At 37.6% G+C, this 21,135-nt stretch overlaps 1 protein-coding gene across 2 annotated transcripts in view; it reads left to right on the top strand.

Moving 5' to 3' along the window:
- Positions 1-337: 337 nt before the first annotated feature.
- Positions 338-21,135, top strand: part of hcn1 (hyperpolarization activated cyclic nucleotide-gated potassium channel 1) — a 98,365-nt gene continuing 77,567 nt past the window's right edge. For both annotated transcript variants that reach the window (XM_079586125.1, XM_079586124.1), the window contains exons 1-2: positions 338-1,164; positions 12,624-13,047. In XM_079586125.1, coding sequence (XP_079442251.1) covers positions 809-1,164; positions 12,624-13,047 — 780 coding nt within the window. In that variant the 5' untranslated portion in view covers positions 338-808. The remainder of the gene's footprint in view (positions 1,165-12,623; positions 13,048-21,135) is intronic.

Below are 21,135 nucleotides of genomic sequence, written 5' to 3' on the forward strand. Positions count from 1 at the left end.
AGACTTTTGTTTTTAAACTGTTACATAAAGTGAAGTTGGCTTTGGACTGATGCCAGACTTTTGTTCAAATAATAATTTTTTGGATTGTGGCCATCAAGTAAACAGAGAAAAGAGCCAAATGAGATGAAGTACCATTCAGTTGTAATTAATTCACCGGATTGTAAAAAATAAATAAAAAAATAAAAATAAATAAATGAATGAATAAATGAATAAATAAATCAATTTAAAACACGAATATTTTTATTGATACCTATATCAAAATACCCATAATAGAGTATACCATTACTATATTACAAAATATATGTATAAATTACTTAAAAATGATACTCGATCTTGTCATTCCATAAACCCCTATGGCATTTGAGATTGTATAGATCGTCTTAACCACAGAGATGTTAGTCTTTCATAATATAATTGCCATTTCAATTCACCTCATAATAAAACATGCCCTTCCCAAATGCTTTACATAACCCCGATTTGCATCTACAACATCATGTTCAAATTGTATTCCTTTGGCACCCTTTCAGTCTGGAAGCATATCCGCGCAGCGCAGTGCGTCCGCGACACGCTTGGAGAGAAACGGGACGCGGGCCGCGCTCAATCCCGACAGTAGATGGCAGCAGCCCAAGAAAGCTGATCCTGTCGGGTTCACCACGACTCTGCCTCTCAGTTGTGCAGCAGCACTCACACTGGAGGCAGCGGTGGTTTGAGGGACGTCCAATGAAACAGAAGAGCCGCCAGCTGCTCCTTTCGACTTTTACGCGTAGCCTGTCCTCCGCACCCGGAGACAGCACGTTCTGAAACCGCCATGGAAGACAAATCCAATTCGTTTTCGAGCAACAAAGAGGAGAAAGTGGATGGGAATAATGTGTTCCAGAGGCAAGACTCGATCTTGAAGAACAGCATGGGGAGCCAGAACATGAAAGACCACGCCAACTCAGTGGGTGGCAAGGGGGACCGGGAAGAAGCCATGGTCGGTTTTGACGATATAGACGCCGCGTCCAGGCAATCCGGGTTTATGCAGCGGCAATTTGGAGCCATGATGCAGCCCGGGGTGAATAAGTTCTCCTTGCGGATGTTCGGGAGTCAGAAAGCCGTGGAGAAAGAGCAGGAGAGAGTCCAGACGGCTGGATATTGGATCATTCACCCCTATAGTGATTTTAGGTAAGGAGTGTGGAAAGTCACCTTCCCACGCACACTCAGGTCAATGTAAAATGGGCTCTGCGTGCGCCGCGCGGCGCGTTTGCAGTCATTTTGCATGGCGTTTCGGGGAACCGGAACGCATGCAATGTCCTTGGCATGAGTAGGGGTGAATGTCATCTCGGTGAATAAATGGCACGGCAGTCATCATGGGACGTCTCCGACCTGCCATCATTGGGCATTCTGCTGTTGTATAAGACGTGCTGGTGCGCGCAGGGAATGATGCACCACTCTTTGGCATTGTAAACACATAGCTGTTAGTGTCTGCCGTGAGGAGGAACGATGGTGGCTGCGAGATCACGTCTTGTTTAAGGCATAAACACGCGGATTATTCTATTGTTTTATCTCGTGGCACTGCATGATCCCGTGTGGCTGTCACCAGGTAACAGCCCATGCCAATTTTAGCGCTGGGACAGTTGATCTAAAGCAGTTTAACGCTAATCGCGTTAGTCAGGTGAAAGGAGGGGATTTTCAAACCCAATGCCCCCCCCAGAAGAATGCTTCATGCACAACTTGACTAGCTTATATACTTCTAATGAGACTACTACGGACAAATCATTTGCAATTATCATATAATTCCTGTCAAATAGTCTGTTAGGAATGGAATTATTACATTGTTGTGCACCAATTGGAGTTGGTTAGTCCATTTGGAGGTTTAAAGTCTTCAGTTAGTATCTCACCTCAATAAATCAATAGGGATATAGATATTTAGAGAATATATATATATATATATATATATATATATATATATATATAGAGAGAGAGAGAGAATATATATATATATATATATATATATATATATATATATATATATATATATATATAGTATAAACCTACTATATATGAAACCTCACCATATATTGTAAAAATATAAATAAACAATAAAAGATTTATGTTTACTGTAAAACAAATAGTTGTATTATTTAAAAAAATTAACCGCATTATTTATGGGGAACAAGACTTCCCCAGAAAGTTGTGCAAAAACCATCCAATTTCTTTCTTATTTTTATTGTTCACATTTGCTAAAAGGCCAGTTTTGATTAACTTTAAGTCATCATGTGGCTTTCAGTTGTACCACCTGACAGATAATCTGTAAATTTTCCCAGTAACCACCCGAATAGCTAAAATATGTTGGTATACAGCAAACATCAGTTATAAAAATCAGTTATACAGTCGGCAAAATACTCAAAACATCATTGTCATGTTTTTACAGTAAAGTTATGTCAACCAAAGCTGTTTTTTACCATAATTGTGTAGATAAACTTTTTTACAATGTAGACCGACAAACAGACAAATAGATAGATAGATAGATAGATAGATGATAGATAGATAGATAGATAGATAGATGATAGATAGACAGACAGACAGATAGACAGACAGACAGATAGATAGATAGATAGATAGATAGATAGATAGATAGATAGATAGATAGATAGATAGATAGATGATAGATAGACAGACAGACAGATAGACAGACAGACAGATAGATAGATAGATAGACAGACAGACAGACAGACAGACAGACAGACAGACAGACAGACAGATAGATAGATAGATAGATAGATAGATAGATAGATAGATAGATAGGGATAGATAGATAGATAGATAGATAGATAGATAGATAGATAGATAGATAGATAGATAGAAAGAAAACAATAACATGTCTGATCATTAGTTTCAACTTCCCATCTGCCCGTAACGCTCTCCATGGTGCTGAAAACAGCTCCACGCTCTCCATGAATGCGGAAAACTTTATCCCTTACAGGGTCATTAGCTCGACTCCCACCTGCCTCACTGTTTTATTTATTCCACGTGCTTGATGTACTTTGCGTTGGCATATCATGTGTAACATGTAAGAACATAACAATTTAAAAGTTGCACTCCCAAGGCACTATAACTACCAAAAGCAGGGTCATTCCTAATATGCAGTTCATTTTCAAGTCAAGATCATAAGTCTTAACATAGAGAATAAAATATGATTATAATTATTATAATAGCCAGTATGCATATTACTTAAAATATCATAATTATTGTATAAGTAAACAGGGATGAATTTTAAATCATAACCTCAGTTTGAGAAAATGCCATGTCTATAACATGAAAACTAGGCTATTTATTAAGGAATTCTCAAGGTGTTTCTTTATTTTTTCTTTATCTAAACAAATAATGTTTTCAATATCACTTTCCATCTTGTTAGTCTTCTGTAACACCCCTTTAACTGACAAAAGTGATGACATCATCCTCCAGTAAGTGACGTAGTTGGTTTGACTTTAAAACATTTTATCCTGTTTGATAAAAGAACAGAAATTGATTAAAAGATGGCGATATCTACTTACTAGTGCTTCTCCAGTAAAAGTCTGTTGTACCCTAGAAATATATAGGAATAATTTAAGTTGCAACACAATCATATATCACTTTTTTTAAAGGTACAGAGGTTAGTCAATACTGCACACCAGGAATGAGCCATCATATCTACTGGAAGTAAATTTCCACTGCTACTTCTACTTGACATTTAGCTGATGTTTTTATGCTATGCGACTCTCAGTGCACTTATTACAGGAAGCAACTCATGTCCCGCTCAAGAGCACAACGGGGATAGTTCATGGATTTAATCCCACAACCTTTCAGGTCTTTAACCAGCAGGTCCCTAGGTTATGCCACCCCTGAAACAGATCAAAATGGTTTGTGTAAAGCCCTCCAACATCAGAGCAGGGATGAGAGAAGGTGAGATCGGATTAGATGTCCAACACACACTGAACGAGATTAACATCGCTCTGAACCCTGTGATGTAACGTGATTGACCTTTCTGCCATAATGTACAAAGGACGCGGCTGCTTAGCAATCATATGCTTGCTGCAAGATATTCTTATTGAGGAGGTCATTTTGAGAATCTAGTAATTAAAGCTTTTTTTTATGTCAAAATACAGATTTACATATTTTATATATATATATATATATATATATATATATATATATATATATATATATATATATATATAAGTTAATTTTCCACCAAAAATTGGATCTGTGGCACTTTCAAAACATTGATCTATTTGATGGGGCACAGCAACACTAGCTCAACCAATGGAGTGATTTTGGGGGTGGGACTAACTGTTCGACTGACCAATGGCAGACAGAGGGAGTTTGAAATTACACATTTCGGCTTCAAAGACTTTTTTGATCAATCAGTAACCTTTAAATCGACATTTCTGCATAAAACTAACTTATAAAAATAACTTTGTTATTGCTAACTAAAACTATTTAAAACATTTCTGTCAGAGTGTTTGGCATGGTAATGGATATGACAGTGTTGATATGTTTGGTCTTGGTGGAAGCTGCTGCTGTACAATATATATGAATGACCTGAAGCAGATCTGTACAGGTGGAGCTGGGGACGGTGGAGGGTTTCTGAAAGCTGCAACTGCTATAGCAAATGCTGACAGAGTTATTTGAAGATTGGGCAGCGAGCTCATTGGCTACTGAACTGATGCAGCATTAACCAATCAGCTGTGCCCTATAGAGAATGATGTGATTGCAAGCAGGTTGAGTTAAGGACCTATTATTAGCTTGTGCCATCTAGAGTTTCATGACAGAACTTTGTATTTTTGTTAACTGAAATGAAGCTGAAGTTTTGAAGTATTTTGTCATTCACAGACAACGCAATAGGAAATCGTTTACTTACTATTTGTGATCCAACACAGCTGACTGCTTCATCTTTCAACAAAAGATTCTTTGCGAACTCTCCATTACAGTGTGCCTAATTTACAAAACAATTTGCATTCAAAAGCTGCCATTAAAAAAAAAAAATCACTTGGTCGTGACGCTGGTATCCTTCTGAAGTCTTTACAGAGACTCAAACGAGCTGTTTAAACGGGATGTGTCAAAGCAAACATTCCTTTATGCTTCTTCTATTTACTCCTCTTGTCGGCAAATTCAAGCTTGTGGAGTAAAGTGGACTGTATACTGTATCCAGTTAAGACAGCATCAATGATTATAATGGGTTTTATTTGCTTTTGACGTGACGTTCATACCCAGTGTAGGCAAGTGTCATCCGTTAAGCAACTGAACACCAGTGGGCGGAGCCTATAATGCGATTATGTAAAACTATTAATTGCTCTTCCTCTGGAGGCAGACATATGCAAATTAATTTGCCTGTGTTATATCACAAGCTATAGGCTGAGGAGGACACTTTAAACTATAAAACTTGCAGGATGTTTTAATGGTACAAAGACCTGTTATATGTCAAAATAACAAGGCAAATTTGATTTCTCATGTCATGACCCCTTTCTAAGTTGAACTTATTTTAGCTTGAGCTAAAATAAAATAGATGCCATGAAAAATAATCTGTAAAATAATGCCGTGTCATGTGCAAGACGCTGCAAAAGACACGAGACGTGAGCGCAACGCTTAAAGACGTCCATCTTGCACGTTTACTTTGAAAAACAATGAAGAAATAGTGCAGTGGAATGGAAAAACGTGTTCTGTGTGAATGGCCCTTTAGATGGCCATGCTTCAGTTCTGCAGGTGGTACACACGATATTGAGCCTTTGATCGCACTTGCCAAATAGGCTTTACATCAAAGAAAGAACCATAAAAGGAGAAAACAGGTGAGGCAGAGAAAACAGGAGAATATGGAGAAGGAGACGGTGGACAGAAAGCAAATAGGAGGATGACTGTCGTTATTGCTTTTAATGGAAGAAAGCCTGAGCCGTGCGATACTGGCTACACTTGGCAGGCTTCGGTATTGTCTGCTCATTTACAATGGCTTTCCTTTCTCACCCACTCAGGGAACTGCTCTTTTGTATGCTTTTTTTTCAGTTAATGTTGTGAAATTTGGAAATTCTTTCCTAATTTTCTTGCAATAACATCACAGCTGTGAGCTGAACATGTTGGAACCAGAAACATCACATGAGTGACAACAGCATTCACATGTGCTGTTTTGGTTCTGAAGCATCAGGGAAACTCAATATCCCAGTGTGGTTCTTTAAAGATTAATAGGAGGTTAGTAAGATTCAATAGTCATTGTTTTCAGAATGGGCTCATGCTTGACTTGATGTGGACCGGGCCCTTTTGTCATCGGCTTTTGTCACGCGTGACTCAGTCGTGTGTTCCTTTTATCGGTCCTCCATATTGCATGTCATCTGTCACTTGCTTTCCCTGTTTGACCAGCCTATTGCCGTGCACACAATTCTTCACAGGGGGAAGGAAAATCTATGGAAGATCTCCAAACGTGACTGACGTCACTTTTCCAGAATTCCTTCACCTTTTCGAGTGACTTTGTTTTTAGTTTTTTTTTTAGTGGCAGGATTTATCAGGTAACAGATGAGCCTGGGTCAAATCTCTGGCTTATAAATTAATCACACAGGTTGTGGAAAAGCAGGATAATGATTTGTATGTGAGCAGATTCCTTCTCCCTATCAAACGGCCTCTGATTTCTAAACCCAGATTAACCTCTATTTTTAGGGGCATGCAAGTTTGTCTTGCATTATTGATGCTTTTTGCTGTTGCTTTTTGGAGGCTTGTCTCAAAGACGTGTCCCAAAGTCTAATGAAGGTCTTTGTGGCTGCGTGTCTCACTTTTTTTTTTTCAAATTGATGCCCCTTGGTAATCTTGAAATAGCCTGAGTCGGGTTTTCTTCTCAGATGCAATGCTAAAAACTGCCCAATTTATGAATGCAGTGTGACTGCAGAGGTCTGCAAACAGGCCATAGCAGGTGAACAGCAATCTGTCTCTCATGTCTACCCAAAAAAGTTACAGTATATATAAAAAATATGACTATTTACTATTTACTCACCCTCATCTTGTTCCAAATCGTTATGACTCTTCTTTTCTCCTTCTACGTCTTGCACTTTAAAACATGTCCTCTGAAATTCCCTTTTTTCATGCAAATACATATAGTATAATATATATATATATATATATATATATATATACACATGTATATTTTATAATACTACTGTATATATAAAATAAACATATTATATATATATATATATATATATATATATATATATATATATATATATATATATATATATATATATATATTAGTGCTGGGCAAAGATTAATCGCGATTAATCGCATCCAAAATAAAAGTTTGTGTTGACATAATATATGTGTGTGTACTGTGTATAATTATTTTGTATAAATACACACATATGCTTGTATATATTTAAGAAATATTTGCATATACACACTGTATATATATTTATACATACATTATATTATATATAAATATGCATATTTTATACATATATACAACACATTTTTCTTAAATATAGTCATGCATGTCTGTGTATTTGTATATACAAAATAATCATACACAGTACACACACATATATTACGTAAACACAAACTTTTATTTTGGATGCGATTAATCGCGATTAATCTTTGCCCAGCACTAATATATATATATATATATATATAATATATATATATGTATATATATATATATATATATATATATATATATATATATATATATATATATATATATATATATATATATATATATATATATATATATATATATATATGTTTATTTTATATATACATTAGTATTATAATATATATATACATACATACATACATATATTATAATGCAAAAATTATATATATATGTAATTTCTGCATTGTATATGTATGACATAAGCAGCGATGAATGATTCATGAGCGAATCATTTACTTTAGTAACAAAACCGGTTTGAGTGATTAATTAATGATTCAGAATGTCCAGCTGATTCGGTCCTTGAGTTCAACTCAGTGACTCAATGATGCAGTTGTGCCAGACAACCGTTCACCGCAGAGGAAGATTATCAGTGAAAAACACCTTTTATGTCTTCTCGCACAAAGCTATCGAATAACTTCAGAATACTCGGAATCTAGTGCGCAAGTTGAGAGCTTGACAGCCTCATTCACATTCATTATATGAAGGGTTCTGGAATGACCTGAGAATTAATACATGACAGAATTTTTTTTTTTTGTGTGTACATTATTTCTTTAAAGAACCACATTTCACACTAGGGTAAAGTTGCAGCAGCTGTAGAGGGATAGAAAAGCGCATTTGAGCATATACAACCGTTGTGTGGAGGTCACGTCCTCTATGCTTGTCTTTAGTATTCACCAGTAGGACAGATGGTCACATGGCAACCATCCCACCTCTGACAATGCAGCCTGTCTGTCAGTCGGTTGTCAAGGCTACAGTTACAAAAGCGAAACGGCTTATCAAAACCCTCTCAATACGAGTACTCGATATACCTCTGCATACACTCAACATGCATTGCATCCACAATCCTGGCTATACTGCAACCAACAGCATAAGCAATATCAAAAATACATTCTTTCACCTATTTAGAGCTCCCAAAAATAAAAATAACCTAAGTGGATATTATTAACCAAAGATGCCTGTTTGGACCAAAGCACAGACAATTATTTGATACAGGATCAGTAGATATTTATAAAGCAAGGCCGAGAGCTTTTCTCATTCGCTCAGATCCATTACAGCCAAGTGCGCCGGCCACATCGGAGGCACCAGCCAGGGGTTTTTAGCATGAGATAGGATTCTTGAAAGCATCTATTTTAGTTCATGGATGTATGCCGTTATCAGCGGCCAGGACATTTTGTGTGGTTCTCTAGGCCAGCCCGGCGCCCGTCAAAATACGTCTGGCTTTGGTCTTTACAAGACACAGTAGCTACATTAATGCAATTACAGCATGTGTGTGTGTGTATGCGCTGACCTCTGAACATTGCAGCATTGCAAAAAATCTCGGCAACACTTTACTGAAAGCCTTAATGCATTATATAACCTAAGTAAAAATGCATTATAATTAGTGCTGGTCAACGATTAATCGTGAATCAAACGCATACAAAATAAATGTTTGTGTTTACATATTACCGTATATATGTGTGTACTGTGTATAATTATTTTGCACACACATATGCATGTACAGTATATATTTAAGAAATATTTGCATGTACATACTGTATATATATATCGCAGCATTGCAAAATGCTGCAATATATATGCTAAATGTATATATATATATATATATATTTGATATATATATATATAAAATATGCATGCATATGTGTGTATTTATATACACAAAATAATTATACACAGTACACACATATGTATTATGTAAACACAATTTTGGATGCGATTAACCGCGATTAATCGTTGCCCAGCACTAATTATAATATTCACAGATTCCTTGTTACATCTGAAATTGGTTGTTTGTCGAATATTTTAGTCCATTATACTTTCTAAAGATGTATTATAACTGTAGTTACAATTATTCATGAGACCACATAATGCATTAAAAGGAGCCTTACAAGGCAGAATTAATGCATTAAAATACTTGTATAATGCATATTAAATGAAGGCTTTAGGTAAAGTGTTAAAACCTCTTCCATTGTCTGCTGGACTCCGATGCGAGTGTGTTCAGAGAGCTGACTCATGTCTGCTCACGGCAGACAATAAAAACGGTCTATTTTTCACTTTGTGCTGAGGAAGATTTCTTCACATTAGGTGGCACGAGTAATACCGCCAACATAGCAATGTTTGCTAATTACTTTACTTGTGTTGGGTTTGGCTTGTTGTCAAACATTAGATTTGCACTTTCGAACAACAATGGAAGTCTTTAACCTGTGCTAAATATACATCTAGAAGCACAACTTTCATTTATCGACTGGACTTGTATGTGCATTGCAGAGTCTGTAGCCATTTCAGGGACATGTCTGGTCTGCCAGACAAACGCAAGACATGAAAATGGAGGCTGACTGATGTTTCGTTATTTATCAGAAGCATCTTCTTGACCAGTAGATATCAAAACAGCCCACGGGAGAGAGTCCTGTCAGGAAGGACATGGTGATTATGACAGCATTATCAGCAAGAGGGAATTTGCATTAAGGATGATGATTCAATCGAATGAATAAATATAAATAAATTAAATAAGAATAATTATTTTTCAAACTGAAAATTAATCTCAGAATAAATATGCTTACTTGGAATCAATTAAATAAGCAGTCAGTCCAAATGCTGTTGTTTTGTCTTTCAATTCTTTGCATGTCTATTTAACACAGTGTGTCTTGTTACATAACATTGAAGATTTGAAATCATAATGCGATTTTTCTCGCTGTACGAGCTGTGTGCTTCATCTTCTGCCAAGCAACTGAAAATCTCTCGCATGAGTTTAATGCACTGGTGAAGAGAGAAAATGAAGGAAATATCAAGAATATTACAAAGGACATTTAAAAAAATAAAAAAATCGTTCTATTCAATATGTACTGTAAACCTTTACATTATTTTTGAAAAGGGTTCTTCAATGGCCAATGCTGATAATTGATAATGCCAGTATATTTACATTTCGGATGTCCATACACTGCTGTTTTTAAATGTTTTCAATTGAAGTCTCTTATTTTTAAAGTTGCGTTAAAAATACAGTTCTATTTAAAAAAAAAAAAAAAAAAAAAAAAAACCTGTGCTCTATTTTAATATATTTAAAAATGCAATTTATTCCTGTGATGGCAAAGCTGAATTCTCTGAATTTAAAGTCACTATTTTTATAAAATTATTGCTCCGTCGATATTGCAACATGCGTGTGTGCGTGCGTGTGTGTGTGTGAGAGAGAGAGAGAGAGAGAGAGAGAGAGAGAGAGAGAGAGAGAGAGAGAGAGAGAGAGAGAGATATTTACAGTATAGCAGCTGCAATAATTTTATTTTTTAAATTATGAAAAAAAATTGTGCATTTCCCATTATCCAAAGGTCTGTTTGTAGACATTTAGATCAAAAGTAAGATTTCATGCTTCTCGCCAATAATCTCAAAATGATTAATATCAGCCAAATTTGCCCAACCGAAATATCAGTTTGCTGGTTCAAACTCTCTCTGGAACAATCTGTGAACTATCCCAAATGTGCACTTGATCAAGACATCTAACCTCAGGTTTCTCCAAGGTGATGGTCCCTGTAAGAAGTGCGTTAAATAACTAGTCAGCTAGTGGGCATTGGTTTCAGCCAGCTTGTTAGCAATACGCATTAATAAAGTGCACATTGTATAATTGCTGGGCCCAGCAGGCAGTTGGTGGTACTGCATCAACAAACGCCTTCAAAACTGCCCCCGCAATTCCATTCACCCCTATAGTGGCTCCATTCACATGTTTTCAAAACACAGGCTAATTCCTGAGGGTGCATGTGCTGCTGGCTCAGCAATTACACCCTGTACCTTTAATTAGCTTACTGCGTACAAGCAAAGCAGAATCTCACACACAGACGGTTGTAAACACGCAACACTCATAAGAAAGGGAAACCCTCTCATGTTACAATCTCCCTCTTTCATTTTCGGTCCTGTGGCTCTTTGCCTCCTCATCCAGAGAGCAAAGCGCGAGCCGTGCTGCGCTGTCACAGGGCGACAATCCAGCAGGAAGTGTTGGCGGTGATATCAAAAGCGACAGGGAAATGAGCTGTAGAGCACCGTGTGCGGACTGCAGGCTGAAGGAAGTCTGTTAGACAGAACCCACAGAAATAGCATATCACAAATATCTGAGGGCCGTCGGAATGAGGGCATTCCAGCGGAAAAGAGCAGGGATTTAATCTTGCTAGTCCTGCTACATCATCTTCTTGCTGAAAAGGGCTAGCGTTTTTCTGCTATTGGGAATAGAGTCGGGACGGGAGGGAATGTGCAAGTGCTTTTGAAGGGGGTTGTAAAGTCAATTCATGGGTGAAGCTTTGATAGATCAGGTAATGGAAATGGTTAAGTCATACGTTTGACCAAAAATTCAGCATACCTGCTGAAGAAAACAGCAAATGTGTAATGTTTCTGAAAGAAGTATCACCAAGGTTGCATTCATTTGATGGAAAATACTGTTTCACACTCAAAACAGTAATAATTTAAAATAACACTTTTCTATTTTAATATATTTTAAAATGTATTTTGTTTTGTTGTTGAATTTTCAGCATCATTACTCACATGATCCTTCAGAAATGGTTATAATATACTGATTGCTGCTCAAGAAACATTTATTATTAGTATCAATGTTGAAAACGGTTGTGCTGCAAAAAGTATTAATATTTTTTTTTTTTAATTCTCACTGACCCCAAGCTTTTGAATGGTAGTGTATATGTGTGTCTCATCATATTTCATACATTTCTTTTTGTGGACCAGGGTAGAAAACACCTATTTCCCAGAATGCATTTTACTGTGTTTTAATTACAGTCTAGTAAATTCTTCTTACTGTCATTCTTACATATTCCAATTCAACTTCCTATGGTGTGTGGCCAAATCAACTCAAATTCACATTCATGAATTGAAAGGGAATCAATTGTTCAATTCTGAATGTTGCACAACACTGCTAAGCTGGGAGAGAAACGGTTTTCCCTCAACATGGTCCCACATTAACACGTCACTTTTTTTATCTCCCCTGCAGGTTCTACTGGGACTTGATAATGCTCATCATGATGATGGGGAATCTAATTATCATTCCTGTGGGAATTACCTTCTTTTCCGAGCAAACCACCACCACCTGGCTCGTGTTCAACGTGGCCTCGGACACCATCTTCCTGGTGGACCTGGTCATGAACTTCCGAACGGGAATTGTGAACGAGGAGAGCTCGGAGATCATCCTGGACCCGAAGGTCATTAAGATGAACTACCTGAAGAGTTGGTTCGTGGTAGACTTCCTGTCCTCCATCCCGGTGGATTATATCTTTCTAATAGTGGAGAAAGGCTTCGATTCAGAGGTCTACAAGACTGCCCGAGCGCTGCGTATCGTACGCTTCACCAAAATCCTCAGCTTGCTCCGTCTTCTCAGGCTTTCGCGCCTCATCAGATACATCCACCAGTGGGAGGAGGTGAGGGGACAGTGTGTGTGTGTGTGTATGTATATGTATATGTGTATGTGCATGACCGAACTATGATGCAGATGGCCTTTAGTAACACGTCTTGGATTTGTTAGCTTCCAGTATGAACGAGTAGCAATGTTAGTTGACGTTGTGCACATTTAAGTGGGTTAAGCAATCGACCCAAGGTGCTTTGAGCTCATATGTTGTTCTTCAGCTTGAGACTTCTCACACACATGCTCTTTAGAGGTGGAGAGACTTATTTGGGGGTTAAGGTAATCATATCTGCTGCTTAGCCCTTGGCGACACCTCAAGAGCCGCATTGGGGAACGAGAACGGGAAGAGGAACCGACCTCTTCAACGCTGCATGAGCAGCTGAGCAAAACTATTGACTGCCTCAGTATTCATGCTAGAGAACTTCACTCCCACCACTGTCTGAGACACCCCAAGCTAAAGTACAAAGCATTAATCTTTACATGACGCATGCGGTATGCAAGCCCTCCCCAAACGGACCTGTTTTACAAGTGTTGTTTCACTTTAAGGTCAATTCTGTCAGAAAAAAACACTGCATGTTTCTGCTTCCCACCTGCTATTATCCCTAGCCAATTGTACAGTAAATTACAGCTTATGTTTTGAAAGTTAACCCAACTCAGACAACCCTTTTTTGCCACTGAAGATGTGTTGCATGATAAAAAAGATTGAAACCATCAGATATGGTTAGTTTCAAGGAGGTTTGGTAGCTACTAAGGAGAAGAAAGATATCTCTCTTTGTTTTGGTTCCCTGTGTGTTATTAAACTCTTAAAGCCGGTTCATCTTCCTCTTCAGCTGGCAGACGCCCAAGCCAGGACAAGTAGAGAGCAGAGTCGACGCTTTCTGATCTTACCTAATTGAAATACAGATGTACCCTCTCAGGAAGAGTAAAACAAACAGTAATCACGGTTGATTCATTACTATTGTGTCCTGCTGCCCATCTACCGTTGTATTAGCCAAGACAGGGACTCCATTGACATTCTGCACACAAAATGCTCTACAGACATAGTACATTTATGCATTTGGCAGATGCTTTTATCCAAAGCGACTTACATTGCATTTCAAGGTACACATTTTACATTCTTATCAGTTCTTGCTTTCCCTGGGAATCGAACCCATGACCTTGGCGTTGCAAGCAGGAAAGCATAAGTAGAAGTAGAAGAACGTCCAGTGTTAAAACCAGTGCCAAAAACACCTAGTGCTAAAAACATGGCCTTAAACGCACCATCATGAAGGTTGTTGTGTGGGATGCCCAAATTGGCGCTATGCGGTTTCTAAGATGTTCTGAGTGGTTGTTAGCTTGTTGCTATGCAGTTTCTAGCATGTTTTGGGTTGGGTTCTTCAGTATTAGTCTATGGGATTTATCCAACCCAGGCACATTGAATCTTGCACGTTTTGCGACACTTTCAAAGTAAAATGTAGAGCAAGTGGCGCTAAAAGCATGTTCAGATTAACGTAAATCTGGCTATGTTTTATTATTTTGCCTGTTGTATGTTTTGTGGCAGTTCGGAAATGAAATATCCGATTAGTGGCGCTAAAAGATAAATATTCTGTCATGTTTGAAAATAATGTACCATCTACAGTACAGTAAACTCTACCCTGATAATGTTAACAAAAGCAAACAGGAGAGAATAACACTAAAGCTAAAATTGGCTGAAGCAACAATGCTAGTTTACAAATCATGTAACTGTGTTAGTTTACAAATCATGCACAGTTTTGAGGTGATAACATAATATAGTGTAAGAAATGGCACAAATAATCTGCCCCTTTAATCATAATTTATGTGACAAGGAAATAAATGTTGGTGTTTTACTGCCTCTAGTGTTCAGCTGGAAACTGCAGTGAATTGTTTGTCACTTTTTCGGAGTTTTGGAAAAATGTAGGTAGAGGCATGTTGTTCGCTTGTTTTATTGTTCACCAGGCAACAATTGTGTCAGATTGCTTAAAACATTAATAGCACACCTCTCCTCAAACAGCCATTTGATTGGAAATATCATTGTATGTCTAAACGCTAACAGTCTGCATCACAGTTTAATACTAGGGTTAAGCATGTGTTTGGACCTCTAACCTCTGAAATTACATTTTAAAGTAGCAATCCAGAACCACAGGCTAAACCTGGCCAGAGGCTTTACCAAGCACTTATTTACGGCATCCCCGGAAGCATCCACATTATACACACAATTTCCCCTCTCTCATGCTGCTCTGATGCATTCTGGGAAATGACTATCAGCCCTGTCTCACTCTCTCTTTCCTTCTGACCTCCCACTGCCATGCTGTTTCTTTATTGCGAGGCAATGAAAAAAAAATGAAAAAAAGTTGCTACTTGCATATTTATATCTACTGTATATATATTGCACATCACATGCATTATTGCATAGTATTTCCAGTCAGACAGACATAAACCTCCCCCACCCTCGTCCATTGCCTTCTCAGAGAGATGTTTTGATTGTTGGGGAGGAGCGAGTGTTTATTCCCGACCTCAGGTTGCTCTGCTGGCACATGCTGCGAATCCGGGGGTTCGCTATCTCTGTCTCAATCCTGTCGTGAGCAGGTCTGTGCGTTATACACCACACCGTAGACGCCATGTTGAATAAAGTCACGCGACCCTGATCCGCTCAAACACAGCGGTGACGTGAGTTAGCGCGTGGATCACGATGCTGCAGTGTGAGATGGTGCAGAGTCTAAATGGGCTTTAATGAAACCTGGAGTGTGAATCAAGAGGCCGACGCAGAGCAGACGTGATGTTCGGTAGAGCCTGAAAGGTTTACAGAAAACGTCGATTATATTCGGTTGCTCATGCATATGCAATCTTGCGTATCCAATCTTTCTTATGCATATATGCACATGTCTCTGCATATCTTCTGTTTCTGGGTTGCCTATCTCCTTTTAATTTCCTTACCCACTCCATTTTCTTCCTATTATCATTGTTTGTTTTTGTTTTCTCTTAACCCTGCAGTATAACACTGTCTTTCCGTTTTACTTCCTGTCTTTCACTTCCTCCGTGTCTGTTTTTCTCTTTCTCTCTCTGTTTCCTCTAATGAGACACCTAAATGGAGGGGGGAGGGGGGGGGGGGGGGTTCTGGTAGGATAGTGCACATACATCCTATGGAGATGGTTTACCTTATTATTTCTGTGTAAATCTATTCATGCTTAAATTGTTGCTTTGAATTGAATGGGAAAACGTACGTAATGGTTTTAAGTACAAGATCACGTTTCCCGAATAAGGTCTAATTGACCAGAATTCCTTACATTCCTTGCTACAGTATTATTTTTCATGGTTTCCAACACGCAGAACCTGATTTCACCAAGTGCAACATGTGCCTGGATCAACATTTTTGTTGATCCTGGAACAACATTTCAATCAACCAATCAGATTTGAGGGTTTGAGATTTTTCAGATGTGAGATTTTTACAGTTTATGTCACGGTTAGGCTTACAACCTGGGTTAAGTGCTTCTGCATCAGTGTTATTCACTCATCGTTTCCTTCTGATTTTAGGGATAACGTATGGGTAGGGTTAGGTTTAGGGGTAGGGATGTGATTAGGGTTACATTTTCGAACAGGAATGTTTTTTCAGGATCAATCAATTTCATGAATTTCTTTAAAAAATAAATCCTACTGACCCCAAACGGTAGTTTATTGTGTAAATTAGGTTTGTGTGTGTGTGTAGGAGTTATTTGTATAAATTGCATCACTCGCGCAAGAGTGCTTTCCCACCCAAATATCATCACAGCTGTGATTCTGCTGTAGGTAGGCCTAATCACAACCCTTTCATATTCAGAAAGACACGATTTTAAGTGTGATCTTGTTTTAATACAGCAGTTAAACTCAACCAATGACCAAAAACTAGTTCAACCATAAGAAATCTCCTTAAAGTAGACAAAACGACATGTTATAGAAGCTCCTCTTTTGGGGATCATCATTCTTGCTTTATATTCTGTCCCTCGAATGCTCTTAAAAGCTTATCTAATGCTAATTGGAATGGGACAGAGAGGAACAAGCAGAGAAAGAATGGAAAGAATAAGAAAATTGGAGGGATTGGACATTCAGCGTGTTTTTGGGAAAAGATAGGCAAAATCAACAAGGGAGACAAGTGAGCGCTCGAATCCCCAAGTCAATGAGTGTCACATCTGTCCATTTGCTCTCACACCAGCATTTTGTCAGCTCTGTGGAGGCCTGATGGTGTGTGTGTGTGTGTGTGTATCAGTGTAGAACCTACAACAAAACACAGCTGTTCCCTTTCAGTGCCCAGAGCAGGTAACTTCACTAGCTAAAATGCATTCATCTTTATACTATTGAAAGCGTACAAACATTTAAAGTGGATGTATTATGGAAAGCAGGGTTTCTTTGCTCTTCTGGAATAAAAGTATGAAAGGCAGATTCAGCATCAGAGTACAGAACAGGCAACTGCAACTTAAAATGTAACAATTGCAAATTATTTTAAATTATACTTTTTTTATTGCAACGTTGTCACAATGCACCTTTATATCTATATCCTATTTTAAACTTCATCCCACAATTAAACTTCTTTTTTTTTTCTTATCCGAGGCAGAAACACACAAAGGCTGTGTTCAGAAATGAACTCTCCATGATATACTATTTTTAAAAAAAGTTGTAAATAACAATCTTGTAAATAATTCCCCAAAATGTTTTGTTGTCATTTTTAAATTCAAATTTGTATAAAAATGTCTTAACTGTTGGCAGCCAGAACAAAAATTTGAGGGAAAATTGTTAATATGCTACTGTATTCTAAACATTTCCATAATCGGTTCATAATACAGTCCACCTCAACTAAGATGCAAATTACTCATTCAGAAGTCATTATGGTTATGATGTCATAACCATAAGCACATTGACAAATGACATGCGACATTTGCATATAAATGCATATTCAGTATTTACAAGCTTGGCCCATCCTGATAAACGACAGTGTTACGTTTGCCAGTATAAAGAGTCTTGCCAAGCATAACAGGGTTTTTTTTTACATATAGAAATCTTAAAGGTACAGTAGCAAAAATAGTATGTGGAAAGAGAGTTAAAAATGTAAAGAAAAATATTACAACCATTTTGGAGTCTGACATTTTAATAACATTATGAGAGGACTTTAAGGAAAATAAATACACTCTTAAAAATAAGGTTCAGATGCCACAGAAGAACAGTTTTGGGATCCCTAAAGAACATAACAGTTCTTAAAAGAACCATTATTTCTTAGTGTAAATGTTTATTTATAAAAGTGTTCTTAAAAAGTGCAGAATATGCCATACATACCCACATTTCTTTTAATGGGGGTTGCAGATAAACCACATCATCCATCCATGGAAACAAAACAGGTCAAATTCATCAGAAGATTGTGAACATCAGTCAGATGATGCTGTCTCTTTAAGCATGTCTCAACCTGGGAGATATTCAAGCAGGATGAATCATCAGTGAGCTGGTAAATTGATCTAAAAGGGGAAAATCAGACCCACGTACTGAGTTCATTCAGGGAAGAAGGAGCACTGTAGGGGGGGCAGAGACGTACTAATGACGCCAATGTTAGTAAACTAGTCTGGAGACGAGGTCATCCAACAAGCCCCAATTTCACCAGCAGGTTTTTCTTTTTAGGACAGAGAGAATCCTGGGGGATATTGTGCAGGTCTCAGCTTGGGCTGTGCCCTTGAAGAAAGCCTTAGAAATGTGGAATTAAGTGGTAGGGTAGGCAATTTTCGGAAAGGCTAGCAATAGAGAGCTAGTTTTGAAAGCATAAGATCCCATCATCCCTTTAGATCTTCTCTAAAGCCACGCCTCCTCCAAAACACATAAACGCACACAGCAGGAAGCAAACAAAAGCGACACGAGAGACGGTGTTAAACTATGTCTCACAGCACATGACATTATACAACTATAAATAATAATGAACATAACTTAAAGAGCTCTGACCTGTACCACCCGACTGCTGCAGATTCATTTTGCCGTTGATAGCGTTGATATTTAAACTCATACATTTGTGTCACAAACCACTCCAAGTATAACGTGACGGTTTCCATCTTTTACAAATTACAAGCTTGTTGTTTCGGTTCAGGAGGAACTGTAAAAGGTGGCTTCTGTTTTGTTTGTGGCGCTCTGTGACTGACGTCTGTCTAACTTTGCATAGCATGGTGACACGTGATGTCTACGCGAGCAGATGTGCGGAGGTATGAAAATACATATGTTGACAGGCAGGTAGGACATCGTATCACTGCATTCGGACCGAATTCAATGACTGGACGAACATTTTATGGTCCTACGCCTTCCATGGACAATATATATAAATACATTTAGACCACTTAACTTAGTGATTGCAATCAGGATATGAAGAGATTTTCAACCAGCATAACAAATCACCTATCCTGCTTTTAAGGAATCAAAGGTTAGTTTGTAAACTGTAAACATACATATTTAACTCTATTTATAAAATTTTTAATGCATAATTAAATGTAACAATAACATAAATAACTTTTGTATAAATAAAGCATAAATAAATGTAATTGATGTTTAAAATATGAAATGTAACATTAAAATAATACATTAATAACTTAACAATTAACAATAAAAACATAATAGAAATAAACAAATACAAATGTACAAATAAATACATTTTAAATAACTATTTTTTGAATAAAATAAATACAAAAAAAAAAAGAATAATTTCATTTTATTTGTAAATTAAAAATATTATACAAACTGAGAGGCTCTTAAACTCCCCCCAAAATAATTTAGACTCTTCTCTCAGTTTTATATAAACGTAATAGATTTGTATTCAACACTGAACATTCGTTTATTTCTGAATTTAATTTATTTAAAAGTATGTTTGTTTGCCGTCTGTCTAGGTGCGTGGCACCTCAGAAACACACAGTGCATTCAAATGTCACATTCATCGGGTCAATACCGTCCTTTCTAAACAAAAGGTCACCAAATCCCAGAGTAAATGTTGCTCCTGAAAAGCAGCTACATCACTTTGGTGGAGAACAATGGGATGGTTCCCGTGTTGTTCTCAGGTTAGTCAGACTCTGTTTTGTCGTCCACCTGTGTGTGTTTTTCAAAGTACCTGTGTCTGTTTCTTATGACTCATCCTTTCTCCACATACGTCCCACAGGTGCCAGGAGGCTATGCTAGGTGAGAGAGTTAATGCTAGGTGAGGGCAGGTGAGGATATTGCGTGTTTGCCTCCTCAGCGAGGTTTTGCGTCTGTGCCAGGGATTAGAAACCGAAGCACAAACAATTCAGTCACACCTTCAAGATGCAAGCCATTCGTTCTACCACCATTCGTTCCCTGATTCCAGAAGACTCATGCGGAGTTACTTCCTCAGATTTGGCAAGATATCATGCCAAATTTTTTCATATTTGGTTGTGATGAGGGCAAATAGAACAGCCCACTCTGTAAAAAAATGCTTATTAAAAAATGCGGTACTTTTTTCTTCCCTATTGGGGCTTACTGTATCAGAGTGAAACGGATTCTCGAACTGGAAAAATGTTGGGCGAGACTTGATATTGTCAGTTGGGAATTGATTGGATGGTTGTGGTCCGCTATTGGTGGATCTCATGTGAGTGACAGGTTGCCCCGCCCTCGCGCCAGTAAACACGTCATCAGAGAAGAGAAGACATGTCCCTGCAAGAGGGAGGGAAGGATGATTAAAGATTATAAGAGTACATTAATTAAAAAAGAAAAGTGAAATATTCCATAAAAAATAAGAATGCTCAAGTTTGACGGTAAGTTCCCCTCACAGTGAAAAGCTGTAACTATACTACAATATTAACATGATGTTTCTTGTAATTTTATAGTAAAATACTGTTAACTGTCAAATTTTTGATAATTTACAGTTAATTTGCATAAGTTTACATCCCCAGAATTCCCTGTGTGACACTTCAGAATAGATGCTTATTTTTTATTATTATTTACAGTAAATCATTGTTTAAAGTAAGCTTTTTCTTATCAATTGTACATTAGGGTTTTGTGTTACATGTATATATATTACAGTATATCAGTTAATAAAATATACGTTATTCTTCTGTAAATTTAATTTCAGTCTGTAAAACCTAAAATGCGGCTACCA

This window comes from Phoxinus phoxinus, assembly GCF_949152265.1.
Source record: "Phoxinus phoxinus genome assembly, chromosome: 17".
Classification (NCBI taxonomy): Eukaryota; Metazoa; Chordata; class Actinopteri; order Cypriniformes; family Leuciscidae; genus Phoxinus; species Phoxinus phoxinus.